General features: G+C 40.3%; 1 protein-coding gene across 1 annotated transcript in view; it reads right to left on the bottom strand.

Moving 5' to 3' along the window:
• ADGRF5 (adhesion G protein-coupled receptor F5) overlaps positions 1-24,630 on the bottom strand; it is a 35,805-nt gene extending 11,175 nt beyond the window's left edge. The window contains exons 1-11 of the mRNA XM_081941896.1: positions 24,515-24,630; positions 23,860-23,929; positions 18,666-18,815; positions 17,037-17,216; positions 11,333-11,451; positions 9,423-9,481; positions 7,859-7,995; positions 6,809-7,012; positions 4,226-4,444; positions 1,335-1,499; positions 61-279 (exon numbers count right to left, since the gene is read on the bottom strand). Coding sequence (XP_081798022.1) covers positions 61-279; positions 1,335-1,499; positions 4,226-4,444; positions 6,809-7,012; positions 7,859-7,995; positions 9,423-9,481; positions 11,333-11,451; positions 17,037-17,216; positions 18,666-18,815; positions 23,860-23,929; positions 24,515-24,616 — 1,624 coding nt within the window. The 5' untranslated portion in view covers positions 24,617-24,630. The remainder of the gene's footprint in view (positions 1-60; positions 280-1,334; positions 1,500-4,225; positions 4,445-6,808; positions 7,013-7,858; positions 7,996-9,422; positions 9,482-11,332; positions 11,452-17,036; positions 17,217-18,665; positions 18,816-23,859; positions 23,930-24,514) is intronic.
• Between the last annotated feature and the right edge of the window lie 398 nt (positions 24,631-25,028).

Genomic DNA, 25,028 nt, shown 5'->3' with positions numbered 1-25,028 from the left:
ATAAAATTATTTTTTTCATGAATGAGATGGCTGAGTGAAATGATTCATGTTTTGACTCACCAGTCCAGTCCTGGTTTGCCCTAGGTACAGTCAGCACAGATGTGGCACCTGTGAAGCTCTTCGTGGTGATGTACCACATACTATCTATTTCCTTAATAGTCCTGCCATTCTGAATTTTCCAAACAACTGTGTCATAATTGCTCACATCACTCTGGCATGTTAAAAAGAAAGCATCTCCCTCAGAAACAATGTCCTTTGAACTAGAAAGGGTTATTTTTGCTGGTGAAACACAAAATAAAGAGACATTATTTAGTATTTCATTATGAGACCAGCATTACAAAAGAGACTTATTGGAGAATTGTGTGATTTGCCTTCCTAATACAAAGATTAGTTCTCATATATTAAGACATTAGTTCTACCATACAATACATGTTCTAATCTTTTATTGACCATTCTAGATCCTCAGTCCTAAAATGTTTTGCTTCCATCATTTGCTGTGTTCCTTAGCATGGTTTAATAAAGTATTTCTTCTTGTATTTTCAAAACAGCTGGCACAAAAATATATGTTTACATCATCTTGTTAATTGCTGTGGGTGGTTTTTGATATCTGCAGTCCAGAATGTTTCACCATAGCCTATGAAGATTGCCCATTAGTTGGCAGGCATACTCTAACAAAGATTCAATAGCAGAAAAATTGGAAATCCCCCCCCCCCATCTCTCTCTCAATCTCTTTAAAAAAAAGCAGAATCCCCACCTCCACTCTATAATATCAGAAGGACAAAAAGGATACAACACATATTTACAAACAATGTGTGGCCAGAAAAGCAATGTGAAGTGAGATGAAAGGCTATATGGAGAATTGTATGAGTCAAGCCAGTGGTGGGTTGCTCCCAGTTTGGCTCAGATCAGGCGAACTGGTAGTGGCGGCAGCGGGAGGCTCCACCCACCCACCCACCCGTATGCTTCTGCACATGCGCAAGCATGCATACATCAAAAATTTAAGAGCAAAGTCTAAAATGAGCAGTTAAAGTTTGAAGAACTTTTAGAATCCAGTGGAGGAACTGAACAAGCTTTCCATGGGTCAAAGTCTTGCTCTACTGTGTTGCAAAAAATCCCCTTCTTGCTTTCTTAGGATCCTGGTCTCTTGCCACAAACTTTTTGTCCACATTCATTTATAGTCCATCTCTTAAACTGCAGCTTAGCTAGAAGCATTTATGCAAAAGTGCTAACTTCAATACTGTATTCTAAATCAAGTAGTACAGACTTTCTCAGATGATTACTGAATCTATCCACAACAGCCAGAAAACAGGTGCAGTATACAAAGAAATGCTTACCCACACGAAAATATGTCACTTTGAGTATTTTATTGGCACGAGCACCATAGGTGGTATTTAGCTCACATGTGTAATCAGTGCTGGTGCCAGACTTATCTACTGGACACTGAGATTCACTAGCCTGTAGCAAGTAGATGGTACAGTTGTTCATTGAATGAGTGCTTCCTGCAAAGAAAAGGAATCAATCTGAAAAAGATTGAAGAAAGGCTGATGCTTGAAATAAAGCTATGTAGTATCTGAGTTTCTGCCTCCTATAGTACTTATACATTGCATGCATTGGAAGAAGAATGAAAGAGGAATGTGTATATTGTTGTGATGGTTAAATTTATATCCCACCTTTCTTACAGAAGCTCAAGGCAGTATACACATTCCTCACCCCTCCATTTCCCCCCCCCAACAAAAACCTGTGAGATGAGTTGAGCTGAGAATTGTGTTCCCTTTACTGAACATGCATAAACAGGAAAAGGTTGAATGCATGCAAAATAATAGTAACCCAACCTAAGTTACCCAAAATAATAGTAACAAATTTACCCATCCGAAAACATTGCTGCTTTAGATAGTGGGATGGGCAGCATATAAATATAATAATTAAATAAATAAATAAATTGTGGCCTCATGACTGCAGCAGCAAAGGCTGCTTGGTGTTGCCAAGCTGTGGGACAGTAGGCAGGGGATCCTTTTTTAGCCTCACAATTGTAACTCTAGATCAGGTCTAAGTGGAGGCACATTGACACGAGTTCAGAGTCTCCTGTACACGAGGAGCCTCCTTCCTCCAAAACAAAGTTTAATTAGTATGTGTGGCATTCTGAGCAGATAAAAGTTCATGGTCATTGTTAACTTTATAAATATTTCAAATTTTAAATTAATAATAATTAAAGTTCAAGAAAGGTCAGAATACATCCAAAGAAGAGGGAAAGAAGGGGAAGAAAGAGTGGCGTCTATCTAAAAGCTTTTCATGTGATGCATTCCTCCCTCCCTCCCTTCATTCCTTCCTTTGTTCCTGCCTCTGCAGCCAGACACTAGGAGACAATGCCTTGAAGGTTGTGTGTGATATATTATTATACTTTTTACTGTATATATTTTAACTAAGAAACGTGTGAACATTTTAACATGTCACTATTGCATGTATTTACAATTTATTCATATATTTGCATTTTGGCACATAAATATGTCCCTGGCTGGGGAAAAACTAGTCAAAATATATATTTTCCACACGTGGCATATAAGAAATTGGAGGGAACACTGACTGAGAAAGAGTTGTTGGATCAAAGCAACCTGGAGAGCTTCAATGCCCGAGGAAGAAGGAGAAACTAAATTTCCCTGCTTCTCACCATTAACTCTTGCCCCCACACTGGTTCTCTGATGAATGCATTGGATTAGATGCATGCAGGAAGGCCTAGAACTAAAGTAAGTGGAGCTCTAGAAACAGGGTTATGACTGAACTACCCCAGACATACAGATAATGAAAGTGTGTGTTTGACTGCAATTGACTTTGGGTGTGCCAGTAATATGGAAAATATTTTCATGCTCCTCCAACAATCGCAAGAATATAAATTTACATATTGATATAATTTATCTCCACTACAAAGAGCCTTGTGGCAGTCTGCAACATCCATCAATCCAGAGTTTAAAAAGTGGTAAAAATAAACCAGACAGCCAAGTAAATCCTAGTGTGTGCTACTTTATAATTAATTATTCAAACCCCAGGGATTCAATTTTAACAGTCTGCAGAAGGACAAATTGAAACTCTGGTACAGCCAATTCCACAGACCAGGTGCATCAACTGAAAACATTATTTGCCTGTGTCTAGTCTTCTCATTTTCTTTTAAAGGTTACCCTTTTGCAGGGAGATATTTGAGCTATTATTTCCTTGTGTGTGTTAAGGGTGGGGGGTGTCATAAGGAGGTAGTATATGGCACATATACCCCTCTTCTTCCCCTCTTCATAGCCATAACTACTTTATGGTTAACTAGTTGCCCTAGGTGACCAATCCTCTGAAAATACATATTGGGATTTACACCTGAAGGGGTGTGAATCTCTATGCAATGTATCTCCACTACCATTCAGGTCTTTTTGATTTCAGAATCAGAATCAGAATCAGAATAGAGCTGGAAGGAACCTTGGAGGTCTTCTAGTCCAGTTGCCTGCCCTAGCAGGAGATCCTATACCATTTCAGACAAGTGACTGTCCAATCTCTTCTTAAAACCTTCAGTGATGAAGTGCCCACAATGTCTGAAGGCAAGCTCTTCCATTGGTTAATTGTCATCACTGCTAGGAGGTTTCTCCTTAATTCCAGGCTGCTTCTCCCCTTGATTAGTTTCCATCCATTGTTTCTTGTCCTGCTTTCTGGTGCTTTGGAAAATAAACTGACCCCCCCCCCTCTTCTTTGTGGCAGCCTCTCAATTTTTCAATCTCAATTTTTCTGATAAGGAATGCTACATTTCCCATTGACAGGTGAACTACTTTCATTCTCCCCTTTGCAGGCAAATTCGGAACTCTGGGTTTTGTGAAGGACAAGAGAAAACAGAAATAGGAAAGCACATAACCTTCTGCTCCACTTTTCCAACTGAGATCAAGAGATTGTAGCTCTCCATGACCAAATATTATTATCTTTTTGGTCTACGAAGGCAGCAAACAGTGAATTTGCTTAAAACATAGGCTGGTGCAAGTTAGGCAATGGTGGAGCAAGAGTTACAGAATTTCAGTTCAGGTCTTGATTTTGCTTTGATGGAGGAAAGTATGAAAGTCAGATTCTGAGCCCATGTTTGTGTCCAGCTTTCTGTGACCCACAAAGCAATACAAGACAGCTACACTTTCTATATAAAGTTTGCTGGAAAGAAAAAACTGATCAGCTATAATCAGCACTTAGTATAGATGGTTTTTCTACATACCTGAAATATTTATTGCTCCGTTGGTTCTCCATTTTGAAGAGAAAAGTTGTATGTCTCTATCTGTGCAGCAGCTCAGTTCTTTTATATCTGAACCATCACAGACAATAGAAACATTTTCTGATGGCACAAGTTTAATTTGAGAGACCACTACATTAACTTCACCTCTGTATATTGTGGGCAATTTCTCTGAGTTGTCTTTAAAATTGCAACCAAAATTATCTGCAAAAAAGACAAATATGTTACGGGCAAACACAGTTTCCTAAAATAACACACTTGTTAGGCACAAAAGCCACTTTTGAAATACAACAAACTTATCACAGTTCTCTAATAAAATAAATCTATGTTGCAGTTCTAATACATGAAGACATATCTCAGAGAAATAATCAGTCCCAGACTGAGCATGAGCCAGAAGGGTGAGTTGACAAAGTATAATGCAGTATTATTTTGCTTTAATAGAATAACCAGTTCAGGTAACATCATACCAGTCAGCAGACCTCTAGTTGTGCAACAGAAATTTGTTTTCCATCCTAAATCTGCTCTTGAGAGTTTCCCACCCATCTTGTTCAAATTTGAGAGTGCAGCAATAATATAGGCTGGCAGGATAATTTTTGGTAATTTTGGTAAAAAGTTATTAAATAAAAATCATGTAACAGTGACAAAACATACTTTGCCGTCATCATTTCAGGCACCGCACCTTAAGAATGAGATAGGAAAATTAGCATGGTTCAAAGAAGGCCACCAAATGATCAATCAAATAAGTGCTGTGAGGAAAACTGGACAAAAACAGGATCCATAGGCAACTATAGAGGGCAGACAAGTGTCAGAGCACACAAAGCCTATGATTTAGACATTTGTATTCACCACTGAGAAACAAATTTGTAAGGGCAAATTTCGCATGTCTTCATCATGTGTCTGCTGTCATTTTGATGTAACCTTACACTGCTGTGGTTCTTATGATTGAATCTATTGACACTGGACAGGAGAAGGTTGAGAGAGAATGTGTCAGCACTTTACAGGTTATCTGAAGAACTGCTCCATAAATCAAACCAATAATTCTGAAGACTTAAGTTACAATGAAGTTTTTGAGAGAAAATTAGGAAGCACCTGTTAAGAATAAGTGTAGGTGGAGCCAATTGGCCAGAGGAGTGGTAAGCTTTTCCCCACTGGAAACCCAAATAGGGATTCCCAGCTATTTGTTGGGAATGGTCTAAGTTCTACATCTCCTGCTCTGAGAAGGGAGTTCTCCATGATGGCCTGTAATACCTTTCTTTCTGGTCTTTGCTGGCTCCATAAACAAAAGGACACATGTTAAAGTTAACTCTGTTTCCCAACAAAACCTCCACAGTCTCCCACCACAAAGTGGAGACATTTGCTGGAATGACTGACTAAGGCTTTTGATATACTGGAGAGGACAAGCTGATACTATTAGGTACCTATCAGCTCATCCATATGTGCTGCTTGCCCTGGCACAAGGATGGCCCATTCACTGTTTTTTGAGGACAGAAACTCATAAAATTATCTTCAGCCACACCTCAGATCATTACCAAGGCCATCTCCACCCATCTTTCCTTGCTTTTCCTCCAGACTGCTGTTTTCTGACTTTTGCCAGCACAACACAATCAATGCCATGTGTCTGCCATACAATCAACATCTCAGCAGCCTTCAAAGTTTGCAAAAGGGCAAAATATATTTGGGAAAGGAAAAAGGGGATTCAGGGAGGAGTTGTTGAAGGCATGGAATCTGACTAATGATTGGTAGGAAAAATGGAGATCCTGATGGAAATGGAAATGACTAGAGGAGGGTAGGAATGCCTGGAATGGTGACCAGAACACAAACTGCCCTGAATTCCTGCTTGTTGATTTCAATTCAGCACATAGCTTGGCCTGATATTCTGATTTGAGATTAGCTGAAGCTCTGAGCACAGAAGACCTGCTGCTAATCTCACCACTGATGGAGGGAAATTTGCTGAAGCAGGATTATTATTGGGAATACATCAGAGCAGGTTCCATGGTATTGCCAGCATTGATCCAATCTGGCTACAGTTGGGAGACAAGCAGTGTTCAAGGGACAGTAACATTTTATGCCACACTTCAGGAAGTGTGCCTAGAGACAGGGATAGCATGTTGTTTTACCATCATAATAGAATGAGTGTGTTTGGTTATACTTGCCCAAATTTTAGATCTATGAGGAATATTATTTTCAAACAATCCTGGTTTAAAAAGGTACATTGTTGGCTCCAATAATGGACTGCAAGGACCACAAACTTTTGTATCTATCTGTATCTTCTGTCTGATGCTGCCTTTGTACTGTACTGTTTATAAGAAGAGAATATCTGTAGCTCGGTGTGAACTGTTTTTGACGCTCTCTGGACTTGATTTTTTGATTGCAGACATTTTGTTCCCTAATTAGGAAATATCACCAATGCTAGGAAGTGTGGGGCTTGTTCCCTGTTTATATACAATGGCTTACCCTGCTAATGTTGGCAGGGGTGTTTATAAGAATTGTTTCTGACCCTTTGACTGCTGATTATCAGGCAACACAAACAACAGCTCCAGCACTCTTTTATTTAGAATTCAGAATTACCTGCTTCGTTCAGCTTGATGTCTGTTATTGTCAGGGTTGCTATCTTGCTTCCCATTTTAACCTCTTCTGTCAAGGTAAGCCTGTCAGGCATGATGACATTATAACTCCAGGACACCTTTCTTGAAGTGCCTTCTGTCATGCAGGTTATTTTTACTGTATCTCCCTCGAAAATGTATTCAGGAGAAATAGAGGTGTTTACTTTACCTAGCATGGCATAAAGAGAATTCTTCAAAACTAGTGGAAATCAAAATGTTTATTATCACCATGTATAATTTAGTGAAATGTACAATTTAATAATTGGTGTTCAGTCTAAGGAAAGTTGCAGCTATTTTAAGATATAACACATAGATATTATATACGTATATACTCTCCTGGACTCCGAAGTATCTTTTGGGGAGCAAAAATAAATAAATATGTGGTCCTATAATTCAATATATAGTTAATCTTTCATTCTAAATGTCCAGCTATCCACATATACATATACATCTATACACATAGCACACACATATAGACACACTGTTTCAGCATGAAAAAATATTAACTTTCCAAAATATGAATTCTAAAATTCATATTCATAGGTGAACTAACATATAATATAGAGTATTGCTTGTATAATGATCAGCTACTTCTTGGTATTATTTTGTGCTCTTCTGAACATGTTTTGGAAATCTACTGAAACTACCTAGCACAATTAAGACATTGGCATGGATATCTTAATTGTCTTAAACATTGATGTCATCAGTTCAAAGGAGCTCTGGTTCAGGAGATGAGATAATTTTGCATGTGGGATTTTCCAAGGTGATTAACAATAATTTAGCTTAAAGAATACAAACATCCTTTTCAAACAAAGCAGTGCCAATCAATAGCCAGCTTTTCATAAATCCATGGTAAAGGCTGAATCTCCAAATTTGATTCTTCACTACCATAGCTTGGCCTGTGGATGTAAAATTATATTAAAACTCTAAAGATATTTTCTCACCACCAAGGACAGCAACTGTATTCACCAAAACAGAAATACACATTTTAATAAAAGATATTAAAAAACATTACCAAAGATTTCTGTTGCAAATGTGGAAGATGCTAAGTTGTAGGGGTAACTTAAAAAAGCAGCTATCTTGGGATGTGCATTTTCAAGCGGGATCTGCCTTGCTGAGGTTATTTCATAGCCAACCATTACGCTTCCAGGCCTATGTAAAAAGAATATTGTCCAGTAACTTCAATCTCATTATGTAATAAATGATACACAATATCATTCTCCTGCCAAAATTCAGTTAGGAATCAGAGATAAGCACTACCTCCCTAGGGTCAGACATGACTGGACAAGGGAAACTTTTACCTTTTTAAATGGCTTTTAAAGCTATATTTTCATGGTAGCTTGAGGAAAAGAAAACCAGATGTGGATTGCCTCATCATTCTCTTCTACCATTCTGTCTTATCTACTCAAAAAGAAGTATAGTCCAATGTGATAGTTTATGGCTGACAGGACAAAGGCATATTCCATGGTGAACTCCTGCTTCTGCAGTAGATTTTCCATCTTCCTGGGTCTCCAGAATCTACTTCAGATGGCCCACCAATCTTCCTGACAATTGTTTGTTTGTTTGTTTGTTTCTTCTAGTAAATGCTGTCCTTCAACCTCTCCCCACCAAAAAACCACTACTGAGGATAACCCAAAGTATCTTAACTGCTAGAATTGTATAATGGACTGTAAAGATGAATTAAAATATTGACTGCTTTGTTTTAAGTGCTTACATTGTGTTTGCATGTTTATCTCTGCATTTCTATTATGAGGAGAAATATAATATCCCTATCAAACTCAACTACTGTACCTATATTATAGCGCCTATGCATCTATATACTATTTCTTAATTATATAATCAGAACAATGGGAATTTCAAACTGGAACAAAGGTTTTTTTTCTGATTGGATACTCCAGAATATAATGAAAATGTCCTTAACGATCCCTTGCTAGTTGGAGATTTGGCATTAGAATTGAGGAAAACATATTGTATAGGAACCAAAAAGTAAACATTGATGTGTGATCATGATGGGAACAAGCGCTTCAACTTAGAATAGATATTATAACATAGACGACAAAGATATAGCTCTAGAATGGATTTGAGGATTTTTATCATGGCCAATATTTATTTTACTTTCTTCAAATATCTATGCAGGTGTTATGATTATCTGAGTGAGTTTTGACTCTCCACATGACTACATGAACAGATCTATACAGTTTTCTAGGAAACATTTTTTAAAAAGTGGTTAGTTAGTACCTTGTTCATGGATGTTTTTCAACTTTCTAATTCAGGGTGACACAGTGATTAGCCCAAAGTCACCACTTGGTTTCCATGCCAAAGGGCTTCCTGTTCCTAATACAATATATTTAACTATGACAAACTTGTCTTTCAATTATCTGTAGGTTATGTTTATAGAGGTTGTATTATCTATAAAGTGAGTTTTTTTGCTGATTTTACTGCAGAAAAGCTTTTCTCTGCATTGTAAGTTTGCACTACTTGAAACTAATTTTCATTTTATGCTTAGCATTTATCAGTTGGATCATTATATGAAGTCAAAACAAATCATTTTTTCAAGTGAAACAAAAAGGTTTTCATACCTGAATCCTGTAACTGTTGCATTTATGAAACCTGGTAAAGTTGAATAGCCCTCAATAAACTGAAAGAAAGCAATACATTTTGCTTATTATTAATTAAGGCTACATTATTTCACTTACTATTACAGACATCCTACATACTTTCGTGAAACATCAAACATCAAACATCAAACAAATATCATGATTTTCACAATCCTGGTCTCATGGGCTAAGGCTTCTTTGCCGAATCTAATATAGAAATAATCTACTAAAAGAAATAATCTACTAAAAGAAATAATCTACTAAAAGTATATGAAGAGATACATTGAATTACAATACCCATAATACCCAATCAGCATGCTTATCAACTGAGAACACTATTATCTAAGACAGGGCTCCCCAACTGTTTGGAACCAGACTGTGGAAGTGATGGGCGACTGTGAAGCTTCACTTGTGAAAGTGGCGAGCAAGTGCATGCAAAACCATCCCTTTTCCCAACACCCACCCCTGCTACCTTCACTGTCTGCCAAGCTGAAAAGATTGGGGAATGTTGTTCTAAAACATCTGAAAGGTATTAGATAAAAGGTTAGTTTACCCTGAATCTTAATTCAAAGCCAGAGTTTAATCAAAGTAAGTCCATTCATTCCTGTCATAACAAGATGAAATAAATACTTTCCCAGGCTTAATAGTTTCACAGGCTTTGGCAGTTCCTTGCCAAACAAGCTAATGGTAAACAGTTCAACCAAAGAACCTCCAAGACCCACCAACACTGACAGCGCAAGCCACTAGAACATAAACTGACAGGGCAAACTCCACTCCCTACTACTCCCTACGAATGTTGTTACCTAGTTTGGATAATGAAACACCTGCAAGAAACAACCAATATCAAAGAGTACTAAGGACCCCTCATTTCAACTCTGAGCTACAAATATTTTCCTTTATTAGATTAAAGAATATATATTGCATATGGAATGCTTCTTCTACTCTTCCACCATGCTATTGCCAGATAATCCCTAGTTGAATATATGCATGTATTATCTTCCATATTAGGAACTTAGGACCCACATATATCAGCAAGCATTTAATACTTTCTGTTATATAGGTGTTTCAATTAAAATATGTCTGTGTTTTTGTAAGTTTGATACTATCAGTCCCATAAAAATACATCATCCTTCATAGATCACTCAAAGTATCAGCTCCATTCCCAACTACACACAAAAAGCAACAGGACTTATTTAATATTTTCCCTTGAAAACTTTTTGTTTCCATTCAAGATGCTTCTTGGATGAGAAGTGAAACATTTTCAAGGAAAAAAAAAACTAAGGCAGTCCAGTTGCCTTTTGAAAAGCACCTTTGGGACAACTATGAATCTCCATAGACAACTACAGACCATTTTCACACTTTCAGTATAGTTATATACACTTACAATAATAAAACCCCCAAAACCAACAGTGTTGTGGAAGAAAGCCAATGTTTGTTGCTCCAGGAGCTGTGGCACTTCAGAGCTATTTCACTAACAATTTTTAATCCTCCTATTGGTCATCTGGAAAGAGAACACATTGGCTTATTGCCTGTTCTGAGCCACTAGAAATGGAGATAATCCGAGGCCAGTTTCAAATTCTTTTGTAACAGAGTAGATTGTAAATGGACATGAAATGAAAACGTGCCATATGAAAGGCCTACAGAGAGCTTATTTGGGTGGCTTCAATTAAGAGTTTAGCTAAAGCACTAAAAAGACTACAAAGACACAAGTCATTGGGAGTACCCTGAGCTTAGTGGTCTTAGATTACATCCAGATTAATAAAATGGGACTTGCATTTGTTTTAATCACCTAAAATATCTAGACACCCTCAAAAGAAATCCTTTTCAGCTAAATAATAAGAGTTTCAAAATATCTTGGCCAGGTTTTAGCTGAAGAACCAGCTCAGACTTACTGCCTTCTCAAGATCATGTTTGTATTGTTTGAACAACGCAGAGGATGAATCCCATAGATCATTCTTGAAGGGTATATCAAGTCGGACAGACATTTTTGTTATGAGCACTGAAGGAATGTCTGCAGTAAAAAAAGAAGAGAAATCATCGTATTAGTTGAAATAGAGATTTGAAAATAAAGCATCATTTAATCATAAAATTCAGTCTTGGCTAAATGCTTAATAGTTCATTCATTTTGTTAGATATTAACATATATCGTGGCAAGTCTCCTCTCTGGTCCGCTGATACAGCGGGAAACAGGTATCGTTCTGATTGGTCGAGGGGCGTACCCAATCCCTATAAAAGGGGAACCCTCCGACCACAGAGAAAGCTGGATCACTACTACTATTAATAAAGAGCTGTTAAGTCACTTCGTGTCTGCAGTCTGTTCTCTCGTTGCCCAGATCTAACATTGGCGACGAGGGTGGGATCGAGAGGCAGATAGGACGAAGAACGCTACTCCAGAATCTCCGGATTTGATCCAGCCCAGGAATTCGGCAGAAATTCCGGCAGCCATCTCGGTCACCGCAGCGCGGCAAATTCAAACGAGAGAAGATGGCGATGCACACTCCCCCCGCTCCATTCGACCCAGAGAACGACAAGTGGGAAGCCTTCATGATTCGATTCGAGTGTTTTCTCGAAGCGAACGAATACACGGGGATCACCGACGCCCGGAAGAAAAACATCTTCCTCGGCTACTGCGGGAAAGAAGTCTTCAACATGGCCAGAGACCTCACCGCGCCTACTCCGATACAGGCAGTATCATGGACGGCGTTGCAACAGGCTCTACAGACTCATTACGCGCCAAAACCTTCCCGCCATGTTTGCCGCAAGGAATTCAACACGCGGAACCAGAAAGCGGGAGAATCAATCAATCAATATGTTGCGGCCCTGCGTAAAGCAGCAACTCACTGCGAGTTCAGGGATCTGGACGAGCATATCTTAGCGCAGCTTATCTGTGGGTTGAGAGACATTTCACTACAAAAGAAGCTGTTGGCAAACCCGAATTTAACCCTACAGATAGCTCTAAACGAAGCAAGAGCGTCAGAGTCAGCGGAGAAATCATCGGTAACCATACAACGCGGTTTCAGCATAAACCAGCCAGTACCAAGGCAAACCAGAGTTCACTACGAGGACACAAGCCCCGACTACGAGGATCCCGAGTTCGAGGACAGTCACCTGATGCGGAGCAGTCACTTGAGGCCTGGGGGGAGACCCGGATTCCGTTTGCCGCCCTGCGCAAGTTGCGGAGGGAATCACCCCAGGTCTACCTGTAGGTTCAGGAACGTTGTTTGTTCGCACTGCAACAAACTTGGGCACATCGCACGAGTGTGCCGGAGCAAAGTCCCTGCCTCACGGCAGCCACCCATGTACCGCCAACAGAAGCCCAACCCAGGGGCTTGGCGAAATCAAAAAGGGCACCCAGAGAGAAATCCACAAGTGTTTACCCAGAGAGAAAATCCCCAAAGAGCTGAGCGAGCGTATTCCCAAAGAGATTATACGCAAAGAGCTGAGAGAGCGTTCTATCAAGACGCTCAACGAGAGTATTTTCAGGATACAGATGCTGAGATAGAGTTGACCCAGAGAGAGGAATTGCGAACGTATCTCACAACAATAAGCCAGGTCCGCACCAAGCGGCCTAAAAAGCTGAAAGTCACAGTCCTCTTGGAGGGCTCACCTTGCGAGCTGGAAGTTGACACAGGATCGTCCCTGACGATCATTTCATGGGCATCCATGAAACAGGCTATCCCTAGCCTCAAAAAGAGCCAACTACGCGCTCCAGACATCCTGCTACGAGACTACCAGGGGAACCGAGTCCCCATCGTGGGCCAAGGCACGTTCCAGATCTGTTTCAAGGACATCGTAGCCCAGCTGCCCGTGACCATCGCCAGCGCACCATTACAAAACCTCCTAGGACTGGATTGGTTTGAATCCTTGGGGCTAGAAGTCACCGGAATCAACGCCGTGGAAAACAGCAGCGCTAAGCAGATTTTTAAGGAGTTCGAGGATGTGTTCAGCCCCGGTCTTGGCAAGTATGTGGGTAAACCGATCTCATTCAATTTAGACCCCAAAGTGGCGCCAATCCGACTTAAACCGAGACGAGTGCCTTTTGCACTCCGCCCAAAAATAGATAAGGAAATAGATAAGTTAGTGGAGCAAGGAATCCTTGAGCCGGTGGATCACACGCGTTGGGAAACGCCCATTGTGACCCCAGTCAAACCAGACGGATCAGTCCGCATCTGCGCGGACTATAAATGCACAATTAATGTTGCGCTACAACAAAGCGCATATCCTGTGCCTGTAGTACAGCACTTATTGCACTCGTTGGGGCCAGGAAAGGTATTTGCTAAATTAGACATGGCACAAGCTTACCAGCAGCTGCCCGTAGATAGCGCCACAGCGGAGACCCAAACTATAGTGATGCATAGAGGAGCATTCAAATGCAACCGGCTACAATTCGGTGTGAGTATTGCTCCAGGATTGTTCCAGAGCGTCATGGAACGGCTTTTGCAAGGGATACCGGGAGTCGTCCCCTATTTTGACGACATCTTGGTGTCCGCTGCAAATGAGGAGCAATTAAATAAAAGAGTCAGAACTGTTTTGGCCAGAATCAGAGAAAAGGGTCTCCGCCTCAAAAAGGAAAAATGCCAAATTAACATGCCTAGCGTAGAATTCCTGGGTTATAGAATCGATGGTCAGGGAATACACCCCACTTCAAAGAAAATTAAGGCGATCCAGGATGCCCCCACACCACGGAATCAGACCGAGTTGCAGGCCTTCCTCGGACTACTTAACTTCTACAGCGTTTTTCTGAGACAGAAGGCGACCGTTGCTGAGCCACTACACCGTCTACTCCAGAGGAACACACCATGGAAATGGGGACGATCCGAAGCAGCAGCTTTTGCCAGAGTAAAGCACCTGCTCACCACTGACTCGCTATTAGTCCAATACAGCCAGACACTACCGCTGGTATTGACCTGCGACGCATCACCTTTTGGAGTCGGCGCAGTCCTCAGCCACCGGATGCCAGACGGAAAAGAAGCACCCATCGCCTTCTACTCCAGGACTCTTTCATCGGCCGAGAGGAATTACAGCCAGATGGACAGGGAAGCGCTAGCTGCTGTAGCTGGAGTAAAACGTTTCCACGAATACCTCTACGGCTGCGATTTTGAACTGATTACAGATCACAAACCGCTGTTGGGACTTTTGGCGGGAAACCGCCCCACTCCAGTCTCCCTTTCTCCACGCATGACCAGGTGGACTGTTTTCCTGGCTGCGTACTCATACAAGTTAATTCATCGACCGGGCTCCACTCTAGGACACGCAGACGCACTCAGCCGTTGCCCACTACCGGACCTTTTGCCAGACCCCACTCCCGAAGTACCGGTGCTGCTCATTGATTGTTTGGACTCAGGACCGGTTTCGTCCTACGATGTTGCAAGGTTTTCTTCTAAAGACAATTTAATAAAGCAAGTTCAAACTTGGGTTTGGAGGGGGTGGCCGAAGGGAAACGTGGGCCCGGAATTCAAAGTGTTTTGGTCAAAACGGGACGAACTCTCAGTGTTACAAGGTTGTTTATTGTGGGGGGATCGAGTTGTTATTCCGTATGCCTTACGTAGGAATGTATTAGATGCTTTACATGTAGGTCATCCGGGGATTGTTAGGATGAAGGCGTTAGCAAGAAGTTACGTTTGGTGGCCAAACATGGACAAAGAAATGGAGGAATGGGTGGCCACTTGCGACCCATGCCAGGGGTCGAGACCAGCACCCCCGGAAGCGCCCGCCACAGAATGGGAAAAGCCTAAAGCACCCTGGTCGAGAATACACATCGACTTCGCAGGGCCAGTTCAAGGTCAGACCTTCCTCATAGTTGTGGATGCATACTCCAAGTGGCTAGAAGTAGTCCTAATGACTTCAACCATGGCAGAGGCAGTCATTAAGGTTCTACGGTGACTTTTCGCCACTCATGGCCTGCCCGACCTCCTGGTCTCCGATAACGGGCCCCAGTTCACAGCCATGCAATTTGAGACATATCTAGCAGGTCAGGGAATTCGGCACGCCCTCGTCGCGCCATTCCATCCGGCATCAAATGGACAGGCGGAGAGAATGGTGCGATTCGCAAAAGAGGCCCTCGCTAGGATGGGTCCAGGTGATTGGCAAACATGCATTGACCATTACCTATTGATCCAACACATTACCCCCAGCGCAACGACGGGTAAGAGCCCCGCTGAACTACTCATGGGCCGCCGTCTACGGTCTCACCTGGACCGTCTTCACCCAAATTACTCTGCCACAGCTCCCCCAGACTCTACAAGCAAAATTCGGAGTTTTAGCATAGGGGATTCAGTATACGCCCACAACTATGCAGGGGGGACATTGTGGATGCCGGCAAAGGTCATTGGCATCACGGGTCCACGATCGTATCTGTTGGAACTAGAAGATGGGCGGAACTGGAAAAGGCACATCGATCAACTACGGGGTCGCCTGGCGCACTCAGATCTATGAACAGAGAACGAGAGCTACCTGCCATTGCAAAGCCAGCCACTCGAGAGCCCCAACACAGAGAACTACGACACCTGCGAGCCAAGGACAGAACAAGAGGTCGAGCACGAAACAGAACAACCCCCAAGCAACAAAAGCGAGCAGATCCCCGAACGCCAAGGAAACGAGAGCCTGCAAACGCCCGGAAACGAAACACAGAAAGAAACCGATCCTACAATTACTTCTGACCAACCCGAACTGCGACGCTCCACCCGAGTAAGGCAAACACCAACGTATCTTAAGGACTATATTACTAACCGCAACGTTCCGTCTAGGAGGGGAGGGGTGTTAGATATTAACATATATCGTGGCAAGTCTCCTCTCTGGTCCGCTGCTACAGCGGGAAACAGGTATCGTTCTGATTGGTCGAGGGGCGTACCCGATCCCTATAAACCCTCCGACCACAGAGAAAGCTGGATCACTACTACTATTAATAAAGAGCTGTTAAGTCACTTCGTGTCCTCAGTCTGTTCTCTCGTTGCCCAGATCTAACACATTTAAAATTTGCATTAATTTAGTTATATATTATTTTACAGGCGCTTGCATGAGGACATGGAGAAGAGGAGATGGGAATAATAATCTGAAATCTGGCAGTGTGAGCAAATGAAACGATACTGAGAATAGAGGGGGGGAAAATCCTGGGACTGGATTGGGAGCAGTAATATTCTAAACCAATACAATTAGATATAGCAGAGCAAGCACCAAACAGTGCATGGTCACCCCACATTGGGGATTTAGGCTAAGTGGAATAAAAATATAACGATGCAGTTGCAAAATGGCTTTTCAAATTTTGCAAATCATAGCATGAAGTTAAAGATCTGAATCAGATTTCTGATCTGAAATTCCAGTATTTTGTTTGATTGCATAAATTATAGAAGTCAAACATTATTTCGATGACATTTGACAGATCCAGAAAGTGAAAAATTGGAAAATGGCAGTGGTGTGAAATATAGGCTGAAAAGGCTATGAGCTGCTATCCTAGAGCATGTAAAAACCAGAACTTTCTGATTTGAAAATAATTTAAGCTTCCATTTTGGCAGATTACCCATGAAAAGTTATTTTTTGATGAATGAATTGTTGTTGCCCATAAACCACCATTCATCCCCATTTGCTACCTTCTCTTACCTTCTGATTGAAGTTGACAAAAGGTCCCTTGAGCAGGAAGCTGTGCAATACAGTTGCAGCTCTTTCCCACTGCAGTTGTAGTATTATGGCAGACAGGATATGCTTTACAGATCTTGGCAGACCATCCATAATCAGGTTCACAGAAACAATGAGAAAGATTAGTGCCAGCTGAGTTGCACACTAATGTGAGAAAAGAGGGGGGAGAAATATCTAAATCATTGCATCTTGCTGATGTGATTCATCTCATTGATTATGTTTACTCTATATGCACAATTCAAACCTTATACAAACTTGGCAGGTTGAATATCCAAGATCCTAATCCAGTGTTTCTCAACTTTGGCGACTTGAAGATATATGAACTTTTGATAAATCAGATTATTTTATGGAATTTTATCTGTTGCAGGAAGTATTGCTAATCTTTTAGAAATATTTTAGTCTTTCCTGCCTATCTTAATTCTCCCAAATACATTTTAGTTCTGAGTCCTTTTATGACTTCCAAAAGAAATTCACCCTCCAACCTCTGATCAGGTCATAAAAGGAGAAAGGAACTAAGTGAACGAAATGTGCTTACAACTTCCTGGAGCACAAGAACAGTTAATTTCCTTAGGTTGAACTGTAAAGAGCCACCCTGTACCGCAAAGAGGTTCTTGTGTTCCCAGCAGACTTTCCCTTTTTTTCATATTAGAAGAGCTGTCAAGCATTAGCAAATGTTTATAGAAAGTATTTTGTTTCGTTTTTAAAGAATAGATAAGTCTCTTGATAGCTATTCCTGAACATACAGTCTTTCCCTTGGCTCCTGGACAGGGGCTGCCAAAATTGTGAGATGCAAGCAACGGTAAAATGATCTAACATTTAGTGGTTGCTTAAATCAATGGTTCTCTGTGGATTCTTGGTCTCTAGGACCTTTTCAAGGGGGGAGGTATGAAAATTCTATAAAACTATTTTTAAAATGATACTAAAACATTACTTAAGTTTTCCATTCTTATTCTCATAAAGGTAGACTGCAGTTTTTTAGAGGCTAAACATGACAAGTGATGAAGTCTTTACTCAGATGGTACACACATGTGTACCATATTTTCTCATATTTGTTAGGGTTTTTTAAGGTAGCATGTTTAGGATATAAATATGTTTTCAGAATAACTCAGATTTAGGGTTAAAATTGATTAACATGTAATGGGTTTATTATTGTTATTTTTAAATGAATAAATAAACCCAACAAACTAAAACTGTTTCTGTGCTCTCAATAACTTTTTAAGAATGTAAAGGGATACTAAGATTAACTAATTAAGAACTGCTGGTTTAGTTTTGTACCACAGATCTAGCAACCCTGATTAATCATGATGTATCTTAAGACACACACACACACACACACACGTGTGTGTGTGTGTGTTAAAAATAAGTGGCTAGCTCAAAGATAAATACTTTAGAAGTAGTACTTCAACCCCAAATTTGTCGGGGGGGGGGAGAGAGATAGAGGGGGGGAGGGAGGGAGAGGGGGGGGAGAGAGAGAGATCTTTGGGCCAGCTACTTATTTTTACACCCACACACCCAAACACACACACACCCAAAATTAAATTAAATATAGAAAAACCAAATGTTGATAAAGGAAAATGGTAAAAGACTACTTACCAGTAGTAATATTAATTTGTGAAATGCTTATATCTGAATCAGGGACTGAAACTGGGAGACTAAGGTTTTTGAAAAACTTTCTGAGGTCCTCCTGGAGTGAGGTGTCTACAAAGTTTATCTCAACAGCAATCGTGTATTCTGGCGACATGCCTAACAAGGGAGAAAAATGATCTGTCATAATTAATTGTGTAATAAGAGTGACTCCGCCGTGTCCTGCTATCTTCTTCTCAATGACTGTCCATGTCAGAAAAATCTCAGGCCCAGGGGTCAAGAAAATCTCTCACAATCTTGTCAACTACCTTGCAAGTTTCATCTAGTACAGAATGCAGAAATGTAAGCAAATACATGCATTTTTCAATCAGTGCTTGTTTACCTCTGTTCCAGCAGCTACACTGGTTGCCAATATGCTTCCAGGTTGAATTCAAAGTGGTGGTAATAAATTCATGGCATGAGGCTGGGTTATTTGAGGGACCGCCCCTCACAGGTTACATCTTCCCATCCCATCAAGATTGACATGTTATAGGACTTGTCCAGGACCCAAGAAGAAAGCCTTTTCTATCATGGTTCCTATCCTTTGGAACATCATCCCCTACACTCACCCAAAAGATTAGATTAGCTGCAAATTCTGCTTGTGCCCTCTTTCTTCGGTCTTCCTGTGATTTTGCAAACACACACACACACCCTGTTCTCCCTGCAATTGCACAAATGCATTCACCCAGCACCTTTTCCATAGCCTCCCTGCAATTACAAACACTCCAAGTCCTCTTTCAATGGCTTCCCTACAATTGCACACATCAGCTCCCAGGACATCTCTACCCCCCCCCCCCCCCCACATTCCTTACCTGGAACTTCCTCCATTCCCCACTTAATAGCTCACACATATTAGGTTGCAACAACAACCAGGACTGCCTGGATTGCTATTGCTAAGTGGTGTGGTCATGTGACATTGTACTTAATGGCCCCCTTAGTGAGGGCAATCCTGGTCCCAATTGCAATTGTAATTTGAGGACTACCTTTATCTCCATTTAATACATTATACTGTATGTTTACCACAACAAGCATTGGTGCTTTTCAGCTACACTGCATCCTATCTCTGCATCCCCCAGTGTGATGCCCAATGATCTCAATGACATATTCCTTGATGACTTTGGGATGCTCTTCCCAGTTTTCTTGAGACTGACTATACTCTATTGCCATCCTTTTGTGAATGAGCAAGCTCTCATACCAATGTGCTTTAACATTGCAAACATTGATATGCCTATCAAAATTGACATCCCATCTTTTCCTATTAAGAAAATGTCTGCAAGAAAATAAGCAAGCTCAGAGGGCACCAAGAACCCCTCATTTCAACTCTGAGCTACAAATATTCTCCTCTATCAGTATATAACATTGTGCTTAACAATTGCACCGTATTTGCTTCAAAACTGCAGTTGGAACTGATGTCATAAGTCAGCCATGGTCAAGTGACATTTTACTTTTTTATTTTATTTTTTTACTGTTTTAATTAAACAAAAACACAAAAAAAGAATCATCCTTCATTACATCTTGTAGAAAGCGTGTTGATTGGTTACAAATGGATTTCGTGCATTTCTACCACAATCATTACTTATACTTCATTCATATTGAATTGTACATTTTAAGTCAAAAATCTTTATGTATTTTACTATCAAAGTACCACCATTCTCATTTAGCTAAAATTATTTAAATGTGCTTTTATCTGAAATCATTTGTATTTAAAGACACAACCACCTACTGGCATTCATTAGCAATTTCAATAAACCTCCAATAACATTACTCCTTTATAACATACTCTGAAAAAGAAATCAATTAATAAAATATCTGAGCATTTCCCCCCCTTTCCCCCCCAACTATTTAGAGCTTGTATCTAATTGCTTTTACCAATACCAACACATGTAGATATCATTGAACATTATCTATTAACATTTCCTTGTCATTACTGTGGTTAGCTAACAATTATTTACTCTTTATATCACATCTCCTCTCATAAGGCCCAAAAAAGATTACATCTTTATAACGAAGTCTAAACAAAAATATTATTAATAAAATTTATAAGTCTTTTTCCAGATCCCAATTTGCAATTTATATCCAAGTTGCTTTTACTAGTTAAAATTATTATTTCATTATTATTGTCGTAATGAATTACTTGATAATGAATAAACATTTAAGAACAATCTAAAAGAATCTACAAAGTACTAAAATTCCTACTTGTTGATAAAAATCAATTAATAAAATATCTAAGCATTTCCCCCCTTCTTTTTTCCCTCAACTCATTATTTAGAGCTTATATCTAATTTGCTTTTACCACTACATGCATGCATGCATACATACATACATACATACATACATACATACATACATGTGTGTATGTGTGTATGTGTGTTGTATTTGTGCTGATAAATAAATAAAGGGAGACTAGTATAGATCTATTTCAAGCTATTTAGCTCTCATCAGCTAGCCATACCCTTACTGGGATTTGAACCTGGGCTGTATTACATATTAGGCAGGAGTCTTAGCCACTAAGCCACAGGCTCTCCTCCTTTATCAGCTGAGCCAGGGAAATAGGTATGTATTTGTGTTACAACCCCTGGTATGCCCAAATATGAGAGGAAGCTCACTACTCCCTCTTTCTGTCCTTCAGCTCATTACAGAAAACCATCCAGGCAGAAAACCATAGAAAACCATTGAAATAGATCTATACTAGTCTCCCTTTTTAATTTATCAGCACAAATACAACACAAATATAAAAAGGCAACATTAAAAATAAAAATATGGTTTTCTGCCTGGATGGTTTTCTGTAATGAGCTTAGTGGCTAAGACTCCTGCCTAATATGTAATACAGCCCACCTGCCATCTTCAAGTGTGGGCTCAAAATGTGGGCTTAAAATGGGAACGGAGCTGCCGTCTTTCTGTAAGTCTTGGTGGGAGGGGATGGGGTGCTGGCTTTGTTTCAGTAAGTGGAATGATTGGTTGTGTGGTTGTATCATGATTGGTAGATTGGTGCTGATTGGTGCAGGCTGTGTGTGCATTGTTGTTTTGTATTGTAACGGCTTGGGTGGTGGGTGGTGTTCGTTTGTTGGCTAGGGCTGGTTTCCAGATGTTTGGTAGGCGGGAGGTATCATCACGTTTGTTCATGCTGTGGGGGTGTTTCTCTATTTCGATGGCTTCCATGATTATTCTCTTGTGGAGGTGTTCTGTTTTGGAGATTAACCTGGCTCCTTCAAAGTTGATTTCATGTCCTGTAGCTTTAAGGTGCTGGAAAAGGGAAGAAGTTTTTTCTTTTTTTCTTACTGCGTTTTTGTGTTCTGTGATGCGTGCATTTATTCTCCTGTTTGTTTGTCCTATGTATATTGCTGGGCAGATTTTGCATGGTATTTCGTAGACTCCTTGGTTTTCTAGCTGGATTTTGTCTTTGGGGTTTCTTAAGATGTTGGCTATTTTTTGGTCAGTGGTGAAGGCTGTCCTGATATTGTGCTTGTGGAGAATTTTGCTGATTTTATCTGTGGTGCCTTTGATGTAAGGGAGGAGGGCGATGTCATTGTCCTGTTCTGTATCTTGGTTTTTGGGGGGAGTCTCCTTTTGGATTAGGTTGGTGATTGTTTTTCTTTGGAATCCATTGGAGATTAATACATTTGTGAGTTTGTGTAATTCAGTTTTCAGATGGTCTTTGTCGGCTAGACGTTTGGTTCTGGAGATGAGGGTCTTGGCTACAGAGTTGATCTGTGCAGGGTGGTGATGGGATTGTGCATTTAAGTAGCGGTTGGTGTGTGTTTTTTTCTGGTAGATGGTGTGTCCTAGGGAGCCATTGGGTTTTTTGTAGATTAGGACATCCAGAAAGGGAAGTTGGTTGTTTGCTTCTATTTCCATGGTGAATTGTATTTTGGGGTGTAGGTTGTTGAGATGTGTGAGGAAGTTGTCCAGTTTTTCTTTTCCATGTGGCCAAATCACGAAAGTGTCATCAACATATCTAAGCCAGAGTTTGGGTTTGTGTTCAGATTTGTCTAAGGCGTTGGTTTCAAAATGTTCCATGTATAAGTTTGCAATGACAGGTGAGAGGGGTGATCCCATGGGTGCTCCTTCTATCTGTTTGTATCTTTGTCCATTATGGATGAAGTATAATGGAAGATGGCAGGTGAGATCCTGCCGAAACGTTGCAAAGACAATCTCAACCTTACACAAAGACCCGAATACAACAAAACCAGCATATATATATATATATATATATATATATATATATATATATATATATATATATATATATATATATATATGTATGTATGTATGTATGTATGTATGTATGTATGTATGTATGTATGTATGTATGTATGTATGTATGTATGTATGTATGTATATATATATATATATATATATATATATATATATAGTGTTTGTGTGTTTGTGTGTGTGTGTGTGTGTGTGTGTGTTGTATTTATCAGCACAAATACAACACAAATATAAAAAGGCAACATTGTTTCAAAAAAACCCAAATTCTGACTTCTGAGTGGCAGATTCGACTTTCTCCTATTTGTCTCAAACTTATGGAAAACAAAGGTCTTTAAATGTCTTTAATGGAATTTAATAAAAAATAGTAGTAAGAATTGTTAGAATAAAAAAAAGGTTTTAGTTCAAGCCAAAAAATAAGGTAGCAAAGAATAGGAGAAAAATAAATCAATTTTTTCACTTAAGAGGAGAAACAGGAAACGTTACAATCACTTCAATCCACAAAACATTGTTACAAAGAAGTTTCACTTCCTTCTTTTCGGAGCCGTCACCAACTTCGTCAGCCTGGGGCTGTCAGTTTACCGCCGGCTTGGAGCTTCCCTTGGGTCAATCAGGGACTTTGCCATGTCCCTGAGACCAGCAAGGATTTGTCTCCCTGTTCACCATCTCTATGGGAGGGTTTAGGTCCATATGAACCGTCGAGCAGTAAAAGTATCAATGGCGGTCTCCGACAGTCGAGACCGCATGTTGTTTCGTCGCGACGTTGGCTCCTCCTTCCGTGACATTTTACTTTATGATCACACTGTTAACAACAGAGTTGTCAGGCCCAGTTGCAGTTGGCGAGCAAGGTAGAAATCAGATCATTTACCAATGCAAAGTGATTGTACAAATTGATGTGTATCCGAAGATGAAGCTACTATTTGTAAGCAAAAGACATTAAAAGATATCCACCTACCCTGACGTTTTTGTCTGTGTAACTCTAGTTGTGTGGTGTTGTCCTCTATTTCGGCCCCCTTGCTGTGAATCTGAAAGATAGGCATTTTCCTCTTTATAAAAAAAGAATTATACATTGGGGGAGGATTTTCAAGAAAACCATAAATATTCATTCCTGGTGAATCAACCAGCAGGAATTTCAACCACCTAATGACTCAACTGTCTGGAGACCACATTTACATAATAGTAAACAAATGAAGGTTTGTCTCCCAGACTGGTCATCAGGACCAGAGGTTTTGTCTTCCAAGCCCAGCCTCAGGGAACTCTTCCCTCCCTCCCTCCCTCCCTCCCTCCCTCCCTCTCTCTCTCTCTCTCTCTCTCTCTCTCCATTTTTGAGAATTTGCTACTTCCAGCAATTAGAGCTTCTAGCATTCCCTATTATGCGGAAGAAACTATTGACAGTGTGATCCACACAGAGTTTGGAAAGACATAAAATCAAGGTGCTGCTGAACTGCGATATCCAAGACTGCTCCTTGGAGACTCAGTTACACATGCCACTTTCTCTTATTGTAGCTTCTAGATATTCAGAACTATAGATTCTCAGAATTCCAAGTTACTACGTCATATGTAACATCTGATCCGAAGCCAGAGGAAGTATGAACATTATAGGTACTCACAGATGAATAGATGAAGGTGTCCAAGATGAAGTCCCATGAAATCTGGGAAGAGGTGTGCACCCTCATGAGAGCGCTGAACATGGCTATCCTCCAAATGAACATTATTTCCTGTGTTTTCCTGCACCAAAGGAAAACAAGTTTTATTTATGTTCATAAAAAAAAGAAACACTTTGTTCTTTACTCAAAGTCAACCCAGAGAAATTAAACTTACTTTTTAAAAGTTAAGTCACATAATCACAATTTGGATGCTCATCATCTGGTGTGTATTTATAACGGTTGCAGTGTCCTGAGGACACGTGATCACCTTTTGCAATCTTCTGACAAGTAATGTCAATGAAGAAGCCAGATGACTAACTTAACTACAGTCACTTAATGATTGCTGAAAAAAAGTCATAAAATGGAGGAAAACATACTTAACAACTGTTGCTTAGCAACAGAAATGTTGGGCATAATTGTCATTGTAAGTTGAGGACCACTTGTGCAAGTTGTTCAGTTGCAATGCATAGAAATTATT

The sequence above is a fragment of the Natrix helvetica genome, assembly GCF_964273705.1.
Source record: "Natrix helvetica genome assembly, chromosome: 2".
NCBI classification, from domain to species: Eukaryota; Metazoa; Chordata; class Lepidosauria; order Squamata; family Natricidae; genus Natrix; species Natrix helvetica.
This window is presented reverse-complemented; position numbering and strand designations above follow the sequence as displayed.